We start from the raw sequence: 17,284 nt of genomic DNA on the forward strand, positions 1-17,284 counted from the left end.
CCACTTCCGGTGAAGGGGAGGAGGGGGAAAAAAAAAAAAAAAAAAAAAAAAGCTCGCACACCATAGAGAGCGGTGGCCGGGGAGGGTAGAGCGTCCTTTGCCACACTTGGCTGGCTGGGGCAGCTGTCAGCTGGGCCCCGGGGGAGCAGGAGGCTCCGGGGGCTCAGAGCCCTGAGGGGGGCAGGGCCCAAGTGGGGGAGGGGGGCAGGGCCCTGAGTGGGGGGCAGGAGCTGGAGGGAGGAGACGGAAGAAGCTCAGGGCCTTGCTGGTGTCTGGGGCAAAGGGAGGCCTAGGATAAGGGGGGGGGATCAGGTTCCAGGGGGGCCCTCAAGTTCCGGGGGGGGCGGCTCAGAGCAGGGCTGGGGGCTCAGGACCGGGGGGGCTCAGGGCAGGGGGCTCAGGACCCCGGGGGGAAGCTGAGGGTGGGGGCTGCTCTGTTGGTGCAGGGGGTCCATGGCGGTGGCTGGGGAAGGCGGCTCCATGGGGGGCCGGGGTGGGCGGCCCAACGCGGTGGAGACGCTGCAGGAGGAGGCCGTCTGCGCCATCTGCCTCGACTACTTCACCGACCCCGTCTCCATTGGCTGCGGCCACAACTTCTGCCGCGTCTGCATCACTCAGCTCTGGGGAGGCGAGGAGGAGGGCGAGGGCCAGGCCGCGTATGAGGCCGCGGGGGACGACGTGGGGATGGGAGGCGAGGAGGACGATGTGGATGAGCTGGACGATGATGACAACATAGAGTACAATGAGGAGGAAGAGGGGGATGGGGACAACGGGGCCGAGGAGGAAGACGATATGTGGAGTGAGGAGGATGAGGACACTGATCTATGGGACGACCCAGGGGAGGATGACATGTGGGAGGACGAGGTAGGAGATGAGCTTTTCTTCGAGGAGGACGATTACGATGAGGAGGTGATGGAGGAAGAGGATCTGGAGGAGGAAGAAGAAGAGCCGCTGCCACCGCCTCCGCCAGCAGCAGTGGTCACGCGGCCTCGACACCCCACAACCTTCACCTGCCCCCAGTGCCGCAAGACCTTCCCCCAGAGGAACTTCCGGCCCAACCTCCAGCTGGCCAATATGGTGCACATCATCCGACAGATGCACCCACACCCACAGCGACTCGCATCACCGGCTGCTGGGACTTCAGCATCTGGGGGTGCGGCAGGAGTAGCAGGGGAGCTGGAGAAACGAGCTCTGTGTGAGAAACACCAGGAACCCCTCAAGCTCTTCTGCGAGGTGGACGAGCAGGCCATCTGCGTGGTGTGTCGGGAGTCCCGGAGCCATAAGCACCACAGCGTTGTCCCGCTGGAGGAGGTGGTGCAGGATTACAAGGTATGCAGTTGGCAGCGTTGGGTTTGGTAAAGGCTAGCTAGAGGCTGGTGGGTTGTGTTGAGTTGGTTCCTGTCTGATGGTAGTTGAGCATGCATGGATCAGCGTTCACGTCACACTATCCATCAGTACCCGGCCCGAGCCAGGGAAGCTAATGGTCCAACCAGCAGACCAAATTCGACTACCCCAGGCACGATGTGCCTGAAGTTGGGGGCTAGTTGGCTGGGAAGTTTTGGCTTGACCAGGTGGTTTGAATAGGGGAGATCTGCTTCATTTGCAGAGGATTGCATTGGCAGTGATGGCTTTGGTAAAGCTAGTTAGTGGCTGGAGGTACTGCTTTGCTTCAGTGAGGGAGTTGGGTTCACTTGGTGACTGATGGTGTTGGGGTGGGGGGCATTGAGTGGTTGGCTGGGAGTTGCTGGCTTGATCAGGTGTTCACGCAGCTGGGTGTGGTGACGAGTTGGTTTGATCCGCAATGGGATGGGGTTGGCCGAATTGAGTCATTTGGTAAGGCTGGTCAGAGGCTGCTGGTGCTGGATTGCATTGGGATGGGATAGATGGGAGCTGTTTGGTTGTTTTCTGGCTCCCACAGGTGTGTTTTCTGGGCCCTTCTCAGGTCATAGGCAGCTTACACTGTAAGGCCTCCCTTGTGGGAGGAGCTCTATGCAGGCGTTTCCCGGAGTCAGCGCTGCTGTGAGTAGCTCCTGAGTCCCACTGAGTGAGTGGAGCTGAGAGCAGGGTCTGACCTCTTGATGGGGGATAACAAGCAGCAAGACTGGGAGAGGATCAGACCAATAAGACCATCAGTTACTCAGGCTCAGATCATCACAGGCATTTAGATGCTGACTTCAGTGGGACTTAGCCGTCTAAATACCTCTGACACTCTGAACCTCAGTGTCTGGGTTCAATTGAAAAGCTTATTTCTGTGATCATTGACTCTTCTGGGCATTGTAGAAAAAGGAAGTCTTTAGAGAGATGCTGTCAGCTTAAAACTCTGCCTGGAAATGTGGCAACTGCTAGTGTCACAAGGGTGATCTGACCTTTTCAATGGTGTGAGCCAGATGCTAGTTCTGGGTCACCTCCACGGTCCCTGTACAGAGGTCATGCTAGGACGAGGACCCCATTCAGCAGAGCGTGCCACCCCACCCCTGCTGGCATGACTGCAGTGGGGGCAGGCCCATACAGCCCGGGTGACCCCTTCCAGCTGGAATGCAGGCAGACAACCGTGCAGAGCAATGAGCTCTGGACTGCAGGCTGCAGGGCTCTACCAGGAACCACAGCAGCTAAAGCAGCAGCATGTTGGGCTGACGCTTCCAGCCCAGCAGCTCTTCCAGTATGGCTGTGCTGCCCCCAGCCCTGCCCACTGGGACGGGCACCAGGCTCACCAGCAGCTGTCCCTGGTTGCGCAAGTCTGTGCAAGTGGCTTGCATGCTCCCAGACAGGAGTACTGTCCACACAGTGGTCTGTATTCCTGGTAGAGCCCTGCAGCTCCGCGGATATCTGCTTTATATCCATGGATATCCGCATCTGCGGATCTAAATTTTGTACCCAGGCAGGGCTCTAACCGTAAGCTCTTTGGGGCAGGGGCTGCCTCTTTGTTCTATTTGTACAGTACCTAGCGCAGTGGTGTCCTGATCCCTGGCTAGAGCTCCTAGGTGCTGCCACTGTTAAAATCATAAATACTTATAAAAGTTACAGCTAACACCCTGGTCCTGCAAAGAGTGACTAGCCCCTGTTGAGTTCAGGGGGGCTACATATCTGTGTAAAATTACCCTCATAAGCATTTGCAGGATCAAGGCCCAATATTCCTGTAAATAGAAGAGATCCAGGGAGGTGTTTTATCTCTTTTCTCAGTTTTTCCTGTTTGCAATGGACAGCACTGTGTGGATTACCAGTTCCATGGCTGGCCCTCTGTATAATTAGTCCATTCCCTGTTTGTTGGGGGACTTTTCCACAGCAACGGGAAAGGAAAAAACAAAACCAGGAAAATGTTATCAAAACATCTGGGTTGAAGCAGAGTAGGGAGAGTTTTTAAACGGACCTCAGACTTGCTTTTTTAACAAGGCTTAAAGTGCGTTTGCAGTGTTTGTTGTAGCTGTGTCGGTCCCAGGATATTAGAGAGACAAGGAGGGTGAGGTCATATCTTTTACTGGGCCAACTTGTGTTCCATCAGAGTGATATAACTGTGATGTAGGTATAGACCTGGCCTACTCTAAAAAGTTCAGTCGACCCAGCTACATCGCTCAGGGGTCTGAAAAATCCGCCCCCCTGAGCAATGTGGGTAAGCCGACCTGACCCCTGGTGTAGGCAGTGCTCAGTTGACGGAATTCTTCCTTCGACCTAGCTACCTCCTCTGAAGAAGTGGAGGACCTATGCTGACGGGCGAACCCCTCCCATCAGCGTAGGCAGTGTCTACGCCGAAGCGCTGCGCTGGAGCGTTTCAAGTGTAGACAAGCCCTAAGTGCGTGCAACCGCAGCTCAAGTTTCAACCTGTTGCAATGTTACTGTCCCGCCCTCGCCCTCTCTAGTCCTCCAGCAAAACCAGAATAGTTCAGGCTGGAGTCTCTACAGATTTCCTGAGTCTGGATATTGCAGCAGCGCCTGGAAGCTCCAGCTGATGGCAGCCCTGTTGTTCTTGGCTCTGTACGTGCAGGTGGGGGAGTTTCAGAGAGCTTACAGGACAGACCAGGGAAGGATTGTCCCCTGTTTTACACAGGGGGAGCCAAGGCCCAGAGAAATCGAGTGGCTTGCTCTAGGTCACACAGGGACTTTGCGACAGAGCCAGGAATTGACCCCAGGTTTCCTGCTATGCTGCTTCTACCGTTAGACCATGCTGCCTCCTGGTCCATTGAAGCCGGACTAGATGGCCACTCTTGACATTAAAACCCATGAGCCCAGTAAAGGAAAACACATATAGAAAAGACAGATTTGGTGATAAACTTGTCGGGGGTGGGGAGGATGTTTATTGTCTTTTCTTTGTAGATGAAACTCCAGGGCCACCTGGATCCGCTGAAGAAGAAGCTGGATGCGGTTCTGAAACAGAAATCAAGCGAAGAGGAGAAAATTACTGAGCTGAAGGCAGGTGCCAGGCTCCCCCTCCCCACCACCTTTGCTCTCCACCCCGACCAGGGATTGCATGGTTAAGGGGGGTTCTCAACTTGAAGGTCAGGTGGTGAGAGGTTATGTCCATCCTGCCCTTCCCATGTTGCCACATATCTCCTTGGTGTCTCCTCCTCTTCCCTCTCTGCAGCCACTCCTAAGTCTCACCTCCCTTGGGGCTCCTATCTCCTTCCCTATTCCAGCTGCTCAGACATCAGCACTGAAATAGTTAGTGAAGTGTCATCACTGACCTGTCAGAGCTGATGCCCCAGAAAGGCAGACGGGGAGTTCGCTCTCCTCTGAGCTATTGGTTCAGGCTCTCTGCAGACTCAGGCAGATGTCACTCACGCTCGGCTCACGTTCAGCGGGTTTTCTTGACAACCGCAAGGGCTAGAGCCTTTTTCTTTTATTTTCTTTTCTTTTTTTTAATGGAAGCTGAGATACTGGCCAACCAGACCACGTAATGCAGACTGTGGTACAGCAGCAGTGTTGGTAGAGTTAACATGTGACTCACTTATTGTTTGACAGATGGCTTTTCTAAGGGCCCTAAAATCCACCCACAGACTCAGCTTTTCTTGAAATTTGCTGTGCTGTCTGAGGGTGGTGGGGTAGGGTTAGTGATCAAAATTTGGAGTCATTTGATCGCAGGATTCCTGATACACAGCCTCCCCAAGAATCATGTGATATCAAAGTCCTCTGGTTCGCCTAAGGCAGTGGTTCCCAAACTTTTTAGTAAGGCGACCCACCAACTGTTTGTTTCTTTTTGTATCCCATCTTCCCTCCTGCTTCCCACTCTCCCAGCCCCATTGCTCTGGCCTTCCAGCCCTGCCCCATTCTGGGGAGGAGAGGGACAGTGAGAGGGTGACCTATCTGGACCCTTCCCATGACCCACAGTTTGGGAAAAATTGATCTGAGAAGGTTTTTTTGCATACTTAAATAAACCATGTGAGCTGGATCCCCGCATATCTAGCATCCCCGTTGTAGATAGCTGTAACTTATCTATAGCATGTTGCCAAAGATAACAGTGCCCTGTGTTTCCACATAAGCGCCTTCCACGGGTTCTGTAGCTGTGTCTGCACTAGGAAACTTTACTGCAGAGCCCTGCAGGGGGACTATTTTTTTAATCCTGCTCCTGTCCCGCAACATCCACTCATGCATTGTTGCAAAAACTCCTACTACAAAAAAAATCCTGCAAGAGAGACAGATTCCACCTTGCTCCTTTGAAAAAATAAGTCAGTTAATATATTATAAATGGAATTCAGACACAATTTTTACCACTAAAAGAATAAAATAAATCTTGCTTAAACCATGTTAAAAAAAATGCTTTAACTCCTGTTATAATAGACATCAAATCTCTTTCTATCCCTGGCTTAAATTTAAGTCTTAAAACCTTTATTTAAAAAAGAAAAGAAAAACTTGCTTTATGTGGCTGAAATTCTGTTTATAAGAACATAAGAGCGGCCAGACTGGGTCAGACCAAAGGTCCATCTAGCCCAGTATCCTGTCTTCCGACAGTGGCCAATGGCAGGTGCCCCAGAGGAGATGAACAGAACAGGTGATCATCAAGTGATCCATCCCCTGTCACCCATTCCCAGCTTCTGGCAAATTGATGAAAGATTGTTTCCTGCAAATCACCACCGTCTGGGTTTTTTTGCCCACCCAATCCTGTCTGCAACAAAGTACATTTTACACGCTGTTATGGCAGCGGGTCCTGTAGGACCCGCGGGATCCCAGACCCACTGCAGGGCTCTACCTGGAAGATTCCCACCTAGCCGGAGCCCAGTGCGGATTAGGCTTTGGCAGCCAGACTGAGCTTTGCCATTGTTAGTAGGTTTAACAGGCCAAGAGCTGCCCAGCCTGTTGCTATAAGTAGCTCTGTTGGCCTGGTGTTAGACATGCCCTAGGGGATTTTATCCCACTGCTCTTTGGCAAGGACAGATTATAGTGTTGGCTTCGCTCTGATGACGCTGTCCAAATATTCCCCTGCAGGAGCTGTGATGCCCTAGGACAGGTCATTTAACAGGGGTTGAAGCTGGGACTTTGGGGCCAGCTGCCCAGGCTGGATAAGCAGTGGGTGGCCCAGGCAGGCAGGAGGTGGGGGAGGAGCTGTGTCTAACCCTTCCCCTCCCTGCTCCAGAACAAGATGAAGCTGGAGATCAAGGAGTTCGAGTCGGACTTCGAGCTGCTGCACCAGTTCCTGATCGGGGAGCAGGTGCTGCTACTGCACCAGCTGGAGGAGCGCTACGAGGCGCTGCTGGCCCGCCAGAGCAGCAACATAAGCCAGCTGGAGGAGCAGGGCGCCACCCTCGGGCGCCTCATCGCTGAGGCTGAGGACAAGAGCAGGCAGGACGGGCTGCAGCTGCTCAAGGTGAGAGCCCCCAGCACACAATCTGATGTCTGACCCCCACACCCTCCCACCCTGGTCTGTCACCCCCAGCCCCTTTCCAGATCACCCGACACCCCATTCCGCACCACAAAAGCATCTTTCTCCAGCCAGGGACATCTATTCGAGCCACAGCTCGGCAAGGGACTTGAGGGCAGAGCCGCCCAGAGGGTGACCTTTCCTGGCAACTTCCAAGGTGTTTTGTTCCCCGCTGGAATGAAAACGAAATCTTTGGACCCTTTTCACAGCCTGGGAGAGTGTTTGCATGCAGGGAAGGTTGAGAGGGGGGCGCCGGCCGGCAGGGGGACCAAGCTTCAAGTCTCTGATTTGGGTTATGATCTGGAACAAAAAACTGCCCTGACTCAGAGCAGCGGACTTGAACCAGTTCTGCTCCCAAGTCCCAGGCCAGCGCTACATTTTCTGTCCCTTTGTCCCCAAGGGACACTTCATTGAAACCGATACATCCCCGGCTTCAAAACAACACGTTCCAGTGAAATTAAATTGCGCCAAAAATGTTCCCTACCCAGCTATACTTAGGGGGAGACTTCCAAGGGCACAGATGGCAACACCCACTGAAAAGCACCTCCCTTAACTCCCCTGTATGCCTTAGGCACATACATCAGGGGTGGTTTTCTAACTTCAAGCATGTGATTAGTCCCCCTGACTGCAATGGGGTCACTCCCACGCTCAAAGCAAGAGAGGTGCTCACAGACCTCGCTGAGTCGTGGCTGATCAAAGTCTTCTATGAGACACAGTAGTGTTTGTCACTGGCTTGTTACTAATCTTTTTCTCTTTTCTTCCCACTCTTCTCAGGACATCAAAGACACCTTCATCAGGTCAGTCCTGGGCTAATTCTGTTGATACACCTGTTGCTACAGGAAGGAAACCGACGGCTTTTAAGAACGTCGTGTTATAGAAATATGGAAATACTCCATGATGTCACTTGTTGAAACTGACTAGCTGTGGTTAGCACCGAAGGCTAGTGCTAGCTCTTCTGTGGTGTGTTTCATCAGTAGATCGCAAAGCATGTTGCGAAGGAGGATAGTCTTATTTTCCCCGTCTTACAGATGGGGCAACTGAGGCACGGGAGTGTTGGGGGGAGTGACTTACCTAGCAGGGCAGCAGATCCGGGAATAGAGCCAAGGTCTCCTGAGTTTCGCTAGGAGAGTCTATTCACTAGGCCACACTGCTTCCTCTGCAGACTATAAAGCCAACCAGGACACTGCGTTAAGATCTAAACATCTCTGGTGTCCCCACAATGTAGTTACAGTCATGGCAGTTAGACTACTGTGCAGCCTAGACTTGAACACACTTGGCTTTCTCTATAATATTTATTTGGATTATCCTAGCACTTGGGAGCCCCAGTCATGGACTGGGCCCCTACTGAGCTAGGCACTGTGCAGTCACAGAACAGAAAGACCCAAAGAGAGTGGAAAGTTACCCCAGAGAACCGTTGATCTTAGGCAGTCGTGCCAGATGAATGGCTGTGATGTATTTACTAAGCCCTCGTGACAGGTCCTGAGTTAAGCTTTCATTCTAAACCGGATCCCAGCTGTTGTGGCTGCAAAGAGAAACTCTCAAACATGAACTAAAGTGGCATTGTCTTAGGCCCAGTCTATGCTAGCAAAGGGTTTGCCAGTATAGCTATACTAACAAACCTGCCTAGTGGAGATGCAGTTTCGACAGCAAAAGAGTATAGCTTATTTTGGTTCTCCAAACGAAGTACCAGCACAAGGATTGTTATGCTGAGACTTGGTCTACACCAGGGCTTTTGTCGGTAGAGAAATGTCATCAAAAAAATTGCATCCCTAACTGAACTTCCTATACCAGCCAAAATTTCTGGTGTAGATCGGCCTGAAACAGGTCGGGGGACACCTCTCCCCATTTACATCACGCTGTATTAACTCTGGAATCGAACTATGGTGCTTCAAGGAGCAGTCTTCCAAACAGATTTGGTCATAGTTACCAGCGGGTCACACACGGTCCGAACGTGGTAGACCTGATCCACGGACTGTAGTTAAAGACGTTACTTGTGTGTGCAAACTTCTCTGATCTTAGGTACTGTTAGGTCATTTGTGTTAGAGTTAGAGACCCACTGCGTTGGATGTGGTAGCCGTGCGTAATGAGTAAAGCCGGCCGGAAAATGTTTTATGGAAAATTTCAATACCAGAAAACTCAATTTAGAAGTGCTGCCCCAGTGGCTCATGGGAGTTTAGTTCAGCTGCCTTGTACTCCCCTTCTCCTGTATAGGCTGGAGTTCCTGGTTACATTTCATCTCTCATGATGCAGCACAGTGTCTCCTCTTGGAGAGGGGAGGCAGTACACCATGCTCAGGGACTCTCCCGATGCATCATGGGGCATGTAGTCTGCCTGGGACCCCAGCCAGTAGAGGAGAAGGGAGACATGAGGCAATTGAATTACAACTCCCAGGAGGCCCTGTGGCATTTTAAGTCGAATATTTCGATTATGGGGGTGGTCTCTTTTTGAGTGGAAAAAAATCAAAATCTTCTGCAGAAAGAAAAGAACATTGCTTCGTCAAAAACCTACATTTCTGTTGCAAAAGTGTTTTGACAGAAGATTGTCGGCCCGCCCCCATAGAGAGACTTTCTGCCCTTGGAGCTTACAGTCTAAAGAGACAGAGGAGGGAAACTAACTTGCCCAGGGTCGCCTAGCGAGGCAGTGGCAGAGCTGGGGATAGACCTCAGGTCCCCCGAGACCTGTTCAGTGCTCTGCCCACCACACCCAGCCCTTGACTCACTGCTGTATTCCCTTTGCCAGGTGCGAGAGCGTCAAATTCCAGGAGCCGGAGACTGTGCCGGTAGACGTGGGGAAGAAATACCGCAATTACTTCCTGCAGGACGTGGTGATGAGGAAGATGGAGAAGGTCTTCAGGAAAGTCCCTCAAGGTAAAGGAGAACAGCTTTTTCTTCCCTTGGCTAGTGGACTGGGGAAAGCCAGGACTCTGTTTACGCTGACGTCCTGTGTGTGGTGGAGCTGTACAGAGCTGGCAGCTGTAGCATGAGTTTCTCCCACAGGCTGCTTCCACTGAAGTGCATCAGCACTCGCTCACAACTCTGTCCTGACCTACATCCCCCTGCTGTCCCAGCCCTGGGCTCCCCCAGTGCACACACCTGCTGGTGCTCCTCTATCCCGACCCACAGCCCTCACCTGCTGTCCCAGCCCTGGGCTCTGCCCCCACAAACTCCCGGCTCTGCCAGTTTCCAGCCATCCCAGCTGCTTGGTTTCCCATGCAGCTCTGCTAATGCACCGCAGTCCTGACCCACAGCCCCCTGTCCTGTTAGCCTTGGGCTCCTGCCCGGCTCTGTTGGTGCCCTTCCATCCTGACCCGCAGCCTGCTGCTATCCTGTCCCTGAGCTCACTGTGCTCCTGGCACTGGGGAACAGCAGGGTTGTTGCCCTGAGTCTGCCCCAGCTCTTTGCTGCTCAGGAGGAGGATGCCCCCTACTGGACAACCAGTGCCGGTGCTGGTAGCAGCTCCCAGCCAGTAGTAATAAATATAAACCTAGCACTGGGGGCTTGCTGATTGCCCTATGGAGTGTCACATGATGAGGTAAGGCATTGGCTCTCCATGCAGGGAAAACGGGGAGGTCTCAGATACCATGCCTACTGTTTATTTGCATTATCTCAGTGAATCATAGACTTTAAGGTCAGAAGGGACCATTATGATCATCTAGTCTGACCTCCTGCACAACACAGGCCACAGAATCTCACCCCCCACTCCTGTAACAAACCCCTAACCTATGTCTGAGCTATTGAAGTCCTCAAATCGTGGTTTAAAGACTTCAAGGTGCAGAAAATCCTCCAGCAAGTGACCCATGCCCCACCCTACAGAGGAAGGCGAAAATCCCCCAGGGCCTCTGCCAGTCTGCCCTGGAGAAAAATTCCTTCCCGACCCCAAAAATGGCGATCAGCTAAACCCTGAGCATGTGGGCAAGACTCACCAGCCAGACACCCAGGAAAGAATTCTCTGTAGTAACTCAGATCCCACCCCATCACAGGCCACTGGGCATATTTACCTCAAATAGAGATCAATTAATTGCCAAAATTAGGCTATCCCATAATACCATCCCCTCCATAAACTTATCAAGCTTAGTCTTGAAACCAGATATGTCTTTTGCCCCTACTGCTCCCCTTGGAAGGCTGTTCCAGAACTTCACTCCTCTGATGGTTAGAAACCTTTGTCTAATTTCAAGTCTAAACTTCCTGATGGCCAGTTTATGTCCATTTGTTCCTGTATCCACCTTGGTACTGAGCTTAAATAATTCCTCTCCCTCCCTGGTATTTATCTCTCTGATATATTTATAGAGAGCAATCATATCTCCCCTCAGCCTTCTTTTGGTTACGCTAAACAAGTCAAGCTCTTTGAGTCTTCTTTCATAAGACAGGTTTTCCATTCCTCAGATCATCCTAGTAGCCCTTCTCTGTAGCTGTTCCAGTTTGAATTCATCCTTCTTAAACATGGGAGACCAGAACTGCACACAATATTCCAGATGAGGTCTCACCAGTGCCTTGTATAATGGTACTAACACCTCCCTATCTCTACTGGAAATACCTCTCCTGATGCATCCCAAGACCGCATTAGCTTTTTTCATGGCCATATCACATTGGCGGCTCATAGTCAACCTGTGATCAACCAATACTCTGAGGTCCTTCTCCTCCTCTGTTACTTCCAAGTGATGCGTCCCCAGCTGATAACAAAAATTTTCTTAATCCCTAAATGCATGACCTTGCATTTTTCACTATTAAATTTCATCCTATTACTCCAGTTTACAAGGTCATCCAGATCCTCCTGTATGATATCCCGGTCCTTCTCTGTATTGGCAATACCTCCCAGCTTTGTGTCATCCGCAGACTTTATTAGCACATTCCCACTTTTCGTGCCAGGGTCAGTAATAAAAAGATAAAATAAAATTAGTCCCAAAAGCGATCCCTGATGAACTCCACTAGTAACCTTCTTCCAGCCTGACAGGTCACCTTTCAGTGTGACCCGTTGTAGTCTGCCCTTTAACCAGTTCCTTATCCACCTTTCAATTTTCATGTTGATCCCCATCTTTTCCAATTTAGCTAATAATTCCACATGTGGAACCATATAAAATGCCTTACTGAAATTGAGGTAAACTAGATCCACTGCATTTCCTTTGTCTGAAAAATCTGTTACCTTCTCAAAGAAGGAGATCAGGTTGGTTTGACATGATCTACCTTTTGTAAAACCACATTGTATTTTGTCCCAATTACCATTGACCTCAATGTCCTTAACTTTCTCCTTCAAAATTTTTTCCAAGACCTTGCATACTACAGATGTCAAATTAACAGGCCTGTAGTTACCCGGATCATGTTTTTTTTTTCCTTTCTTAAAAATAGGCACTGTGTTAGCAATTCTCCAGTCATACGGTACAGCCCCTGAGTTTAGATTCCTTAAAAATTCCTGCTAATGGGCTTGCAATTTTGTATGCCAGTTCCTTTAATATTCTTGGATGAAAATTATCTGGGCCCCCCGATTTAGTCCCATTAAGCTGTTCAAGTTTGGCTTCTACCTCGGATGTAGTAATATCTACCTCCATAGCCTCATTCCCATTTGTCATCCTACCATTATCCCTAAACTCCTCATTAAAGACTGAGGCAAAGTATTTGTTTAGGTATTGGGCCATGCCTAGATTATCCTTGACCTCCACTCCATCCTCAGTGTTTAGCGGTCCCACTTCTTCTTTCTTTGTTTTCTTATTTATATGACTATAGAACCTTTCTTGGTTTTAATTCCCTTTGCAAGGTCCAATTCTACATGGCTTTTGGCCTTTCTCACTTTATCCCTACATGTTCTGACCTCAATACGGTAGCTTTCCTTGCTGATCCCTCCCATCTTCCACTCCCTGTATGCTTTTTGCTTATTCTTAATCACCTCTCTGAGATGCTTGCTCATCCAGCTTGGTCTACAACTCCTGGCTATGAATTTTTTCCCCTTTCTTGGGATGCAGGCTTCCGATATCTTCTCCAACTTTGACCTGAAGTAATTCCAGGCCTCCTCCGTTTTTAGATCCACAAGTTCTTCAGTCCAATCCACTTCCCTAACTGATTTCCTTAATTTTTTAAAGTTAGCATTTTTGAAATCAAAAACCCTAGTTGCAGATCTATTTTTGTTTATCCTTCCATTTAGTTTAAACTGAATTAGCTCATGATCACTTGAACCAAGGTTGTCCCCTACAACCATTTCTTCTGGGAGGTCTTCACTACTCACCAAAACCAAATTTAAAATGGCATCCCCTCTTGTCAGTTCAGCAACTACTTGGTGAAGGAATCCATCAGCTATTGCATCCAGAAAAATGAGCCCTATTATTATTACTAGCACTTGTCCTCCAGTCTATATCTGTGAGGTTAAAGTCTCCCATGATCACACAATTCCCATTAGTATTTACTTCATTAAAAACATTAAAGAAGTCCCTATCCACTGCACACACACACAGCGAAAGCCAGTCCCTGCCCCAAAGTGCTCACAGTCTGAATAGACAAGACACGGTGGGAAGGGAAACAGAGGCAATATATTCCCAGCTGACCCTGGGCAAGGGATTCCAGGTGTCCTGACACTCAGGACAGAACTGAGTTCACCCTAACTCTCCTGACTCTGTGTGGGTCTCTTTCCTTAGCCGACGTGACCCTGGACCCCGACACGGCCCACCCGCACCTGAGCCTGTCCCTGGACCGCCGGAGTGTGAAGCTGGGCGAGCGTCGCCAAGACCTACCCGACAATCCCAAGCGCTTCGACTCCGACTACTGTGTGCTGGGCTCTCAGGGCTTCAGCACGGGGCGCCACTACTGGGAGGTGGAGGTTGGGGGCCGGCGGGGCTGGGCGGTGGGGGCGGCCCGGGAGACAGCCCGGCGGAAGGAGAAGACTGGCGGCCCCTACCAGAAGCGGGAGATCTGGTGTGTGGGCGCCAATGGGAAGAAGTACCAGGCGCTGACGGCCACGGAGCAGACAGCACTGCCCCCTGGGGAGAAGCTCCGGCGCTTTGGGGTCTACCTGGACTACGAGCGGGGCCAGCTGTGCTTCTACAATGCCGAGAACATGGCCCACATCCACACCTTCAATGCCACCTTCCGCGAGCCCATCTTCCCCTTCTTCCGCATCCTGGCCAAGGGCACACGCATCAAGATCTGCACCTGACCCGCTTTCCCGGGCCTCCTCCCCCGCTGGGTCCCTCCCACCATTGCACGGATCCTCCCCACCCTGTCCGGCACCGCACAGAGGCCGGGGGGAGGCCGCCTCAGCCAACCTGACATTCCAAAGCCTGCCTCGTCCCTTTGTGTCACTCTGTTTCAAAAGTGTGAGGGCAGGGGAGGGATTGGTTACGGGGATGACGGGTGGGTTTTCACTCCGCTGTCAGGCGATCCCCCGTCCTGTCCGATGCATAACGTGTGAATTGCTCTTGATGCACCACTGTAACCAGCCCCCGACCTGTCCCTCTGCTGTAGGGCCCCGGTGCTCCTGCAAAACCCTCGCTTGTGTCTCTGGGCCGAGCAGGTGGAGGTGAGCAATGTCACAGAAGATCTAGGCCTCAGACCTGGAGAGGGAGCTCTGAGCATCTCCAGAAGCACTAGCCCCCTGCTCTGTCCCATAATGAGTCAAGCTCCTATGACTAGCCTCCTATGACTGGCCACCTGGATCTCATTGAATTTCCTTTGGCCCTGCTGGAAGAATTCCAGCCATCCAACTTCCCCCCTCCCCCACTTCCTGGTGGTATTTGGAGCTAGCTCCAGACCATCTTCTCTCTTCTTCCACAGGCACAAGACCCCATTGCTCTATGCCCAGTACCATAATGCTGCCTTCCCTTCCCTGCTGGTGTTCAGACCAAGATCCAGCCCTGCAAAAACATTGCTCCCCACCCCACCCCCTTGTGTCCAGCCTCCAGAGCCCAGTGCTTTCCACCCAGAACAGTCCCAGTGTCTGTCCTCTAGTTCTTCCTCTCAACGGTCCTCTTGTCTGCAATTCTTGGTCTTGGTCCCCAGGTCTTCTCCAGAACCATCAGGCACCAGGTCTTCTCTAGAACCATCACACGTGCTTCTGAATCTCTCTTCCCCATTGTCATCACCCTTCGTGACCCTAGACATTGCATTTATTTGTTGACGTCTGAAACAGCTTGCAGTACCGAGGCAAATGGGGCAACTTCCTCCCTAAGCTGAGATGCTACAAGAGAATCACTGGCTAAAATGTCTGGAGGTGCCAAGAATCATGTGAGATGCTTTCATTGCGAGCCCTGTTCTGGGAATCCTAGGCCGCCTCCAGCACTCTCTGAGGGTTGGGTATTTATTTTAATTGTTCTCTGAGCTGTTTTCCACCCCACCCCACCCCACCCCACTCCGTTGCTGTCCAGTTTCCAGCAACCCATCTCTCTCCCCACTAGAAAGACACTGCCCATACCTGCTGTGTGTTGGGGTTTGGTTGGTTGTTTTTCTGTTGATGTTACAAAGCTAGTTTGAAATATTTTTGGCTAAACCAAGAATTAAATGGAGATTTAGTTTTTTGAAATGTTATAATAATAATTAATAATAAAGAGAGGATTGTACAGTTTAGTCTCTGCCTCTTCAGTCCGGCCTTGGCTGGAGCTGGTGGAAGGATAAAATCTGAAAAGGGGGTTTTGGAAAGGATGTTGAATTTGTTTCAAAAGCTACAAAAGTAATTCTTCTGCTCTACTCAGCACTGATTAGGCCTCAACTGTAGTATTGTGTCCAGTTCTGGGCACCACATTTCAGGAAAGATGTGGACAAATTGAAGAAAGTCCAGAGAAGAACAACAAAAATGATTAAAGGTCTAGAAAACATGACCTGTGAGGGTAGATTGAAAAGATTGGGGTGGTTTAGTTTGGAGAAGAGAAGACGGAGAGGGGGCATAACACTTTTCATGTACATAAAAAGTTGTTACAAGGAGAAGGGAGAAAAATTGTTCTCCTTAACCTCTGAGGGTAGGACAAGAAGCAATGGGCTTAAATTGCAGCAAGGGAGGTTTAGGTTGGACATTAGGAAAAACTTCCTAACTGTCAGGGTGGTTAAGCACTGGAATAAATTGCCTAGGAAGGTTGTGCAATCTCCGTCATTGGAGATTTTAAAGAGCAGGTTAGACAAACACCTGTCAGGGATGGTCTAAATAATACTCAGTCCTGCCATGAGTGCAGGGGACTGGACTAGATGACCTCTCGAGGTCCCTTCCAGTCCTACAATTCTATGAAAATGGAAAGTGCCAGACTGGGTCTGACAAAGGCTTGTCCTGTCTCTGATGCGGGACAGCACTGAGTGCCTCAGAGGAAGGGGCAAGAACCCCATGATGCAGATTTACAAGGCTTGGGCTATACTCTGGCCCTTAACTTAGCACAGCAGGAACCCTCTAGTGCGCCAGATCCCCAGGGGTCAAGCTCATCCACCAGGGTAGGCCATGCAGCCTCCACAGCTTTTGGGCTGAGTCTTCAAGCTCCAGCAATCAGTGTTTCTCACGGTGGCTCTCAGCAGCAAGTCCAGCTGAGATCAGAGCCCCAGGCAAGCAATGTCAACATTGAGGATCTGCTGTGAGGAGAAGGGATTTTTATTAGTCACCTGGAATACAGCATCAGCAGGTCCTAAGGTTAGCCTGGGCAAGGGAAGCTTAAGACAATTCATACTGGTGGGAACCTTGGACCAAGATCAATGCTCCTGTAGATCCAGGTTCTCTCTTGTCCCTCCAGTCTGTGTCTTAACGTTGCTTCTGGGAACAGTCTTGTATCTCCTGTCTTTGTTCTCCAGCTACGGGTTTTTTGCTCTGGGAGGGAAGGAACTTGCTTTAGCAGTTGATGTTTGGTCACTGAGTTTTCCGCACTCTCCTGGGGCGGCGCAGCTGGGGCAGGCTTGGGCTTCAGTCCCCCCTCGTGGGGTTGTATAGTAATTTTTGTTGTCAGAAGGGGGTTGCAGTGCAATGAAGTTTGAGAACCGCTGTCCTAGGGAGAAGGTGAACTCTTTCCCTTCAAAGGGTAGCAATAAAAGTGAGTAGGTACAGAGTCCTACAGATCGTTCATAACAGTATCACAAAGATGTCCACATTTGTCGTGGGGTAATCAGCCCCCTGCCATCAGTCTTTCTGTAGTAATTAGAGATTGGTTTAAGGCCTGTAGCCTCTCTTCCAGCATTTTAGAGTGGTAGCCATGTTAGTCCGTATCAGCAAAAACAATGAGGAGTCCTTGTGGCACCTTAGAGCCTGACAAATTTATTTGGGCATAAGCTTTCGTGGGCTAAAACGCACTTCATCAGATGCATGGAGTGAAAAATACAGTAAGCAGAATATATATTCTAGCACATGAAAAGATGGGAGTTGCCTTACCAAGTGAGGGGGTTAGTGCTAACGAGCCAATTCAATTAAGGTGGAAGTGAGCATTAGCTGTTCTAACTCTGAATAAATAAATAGCCACTCCCTTTTAAAAAAATCTTGCTGAATTCTTGGCTT

General features: G+C 50.5%; 1 protein-coding gene across 1 annotated transcript; it reads left to right on the top strand.

Annotated features, from left to right (window-relative positions):
• The first annotated feature begins 414 nt into the window (after window positions 1–414).
• TRIM41 (tripartite motif containing 41) lies at window positions 415–15,383 on the top strand. The gene is made up of 6 exons (XM_048818494.2): window positions 415–1,329; window positions 4,309–4,404; window positions 6,563–6,793; window positions 7,622–7,644; window positions 9,587–9,714; window positions 13,467–15,383. Exons 1-6 carry the CDS (start codon window positions 454–456, stop codon window positions 13,982–13,984), a joined length of 1,872 nt encoding a protein of 623 aa, XP_048674451.2. The 5' UTR covers window positions 415–453; the 3' UTR covers window positions 13,985–15,383.
• The last annotated feature ends 1,901 nt before the right edge of the window (window positions 15,384–17,284 follow it).

Source organism: Caretta caretta, chromosome 14, assembly GCF_965140235.1.
Source record: "Caretta caretta isolate rCarCar2 chromosome 14, rCarCar1.hap1, whole genome shotgun sequence".
NCBI classification, from domain to species: Eukaryota; Metazoa; Chordata; order Testudines; family Cheloniidae; genus Caretta; species Caretta caretta.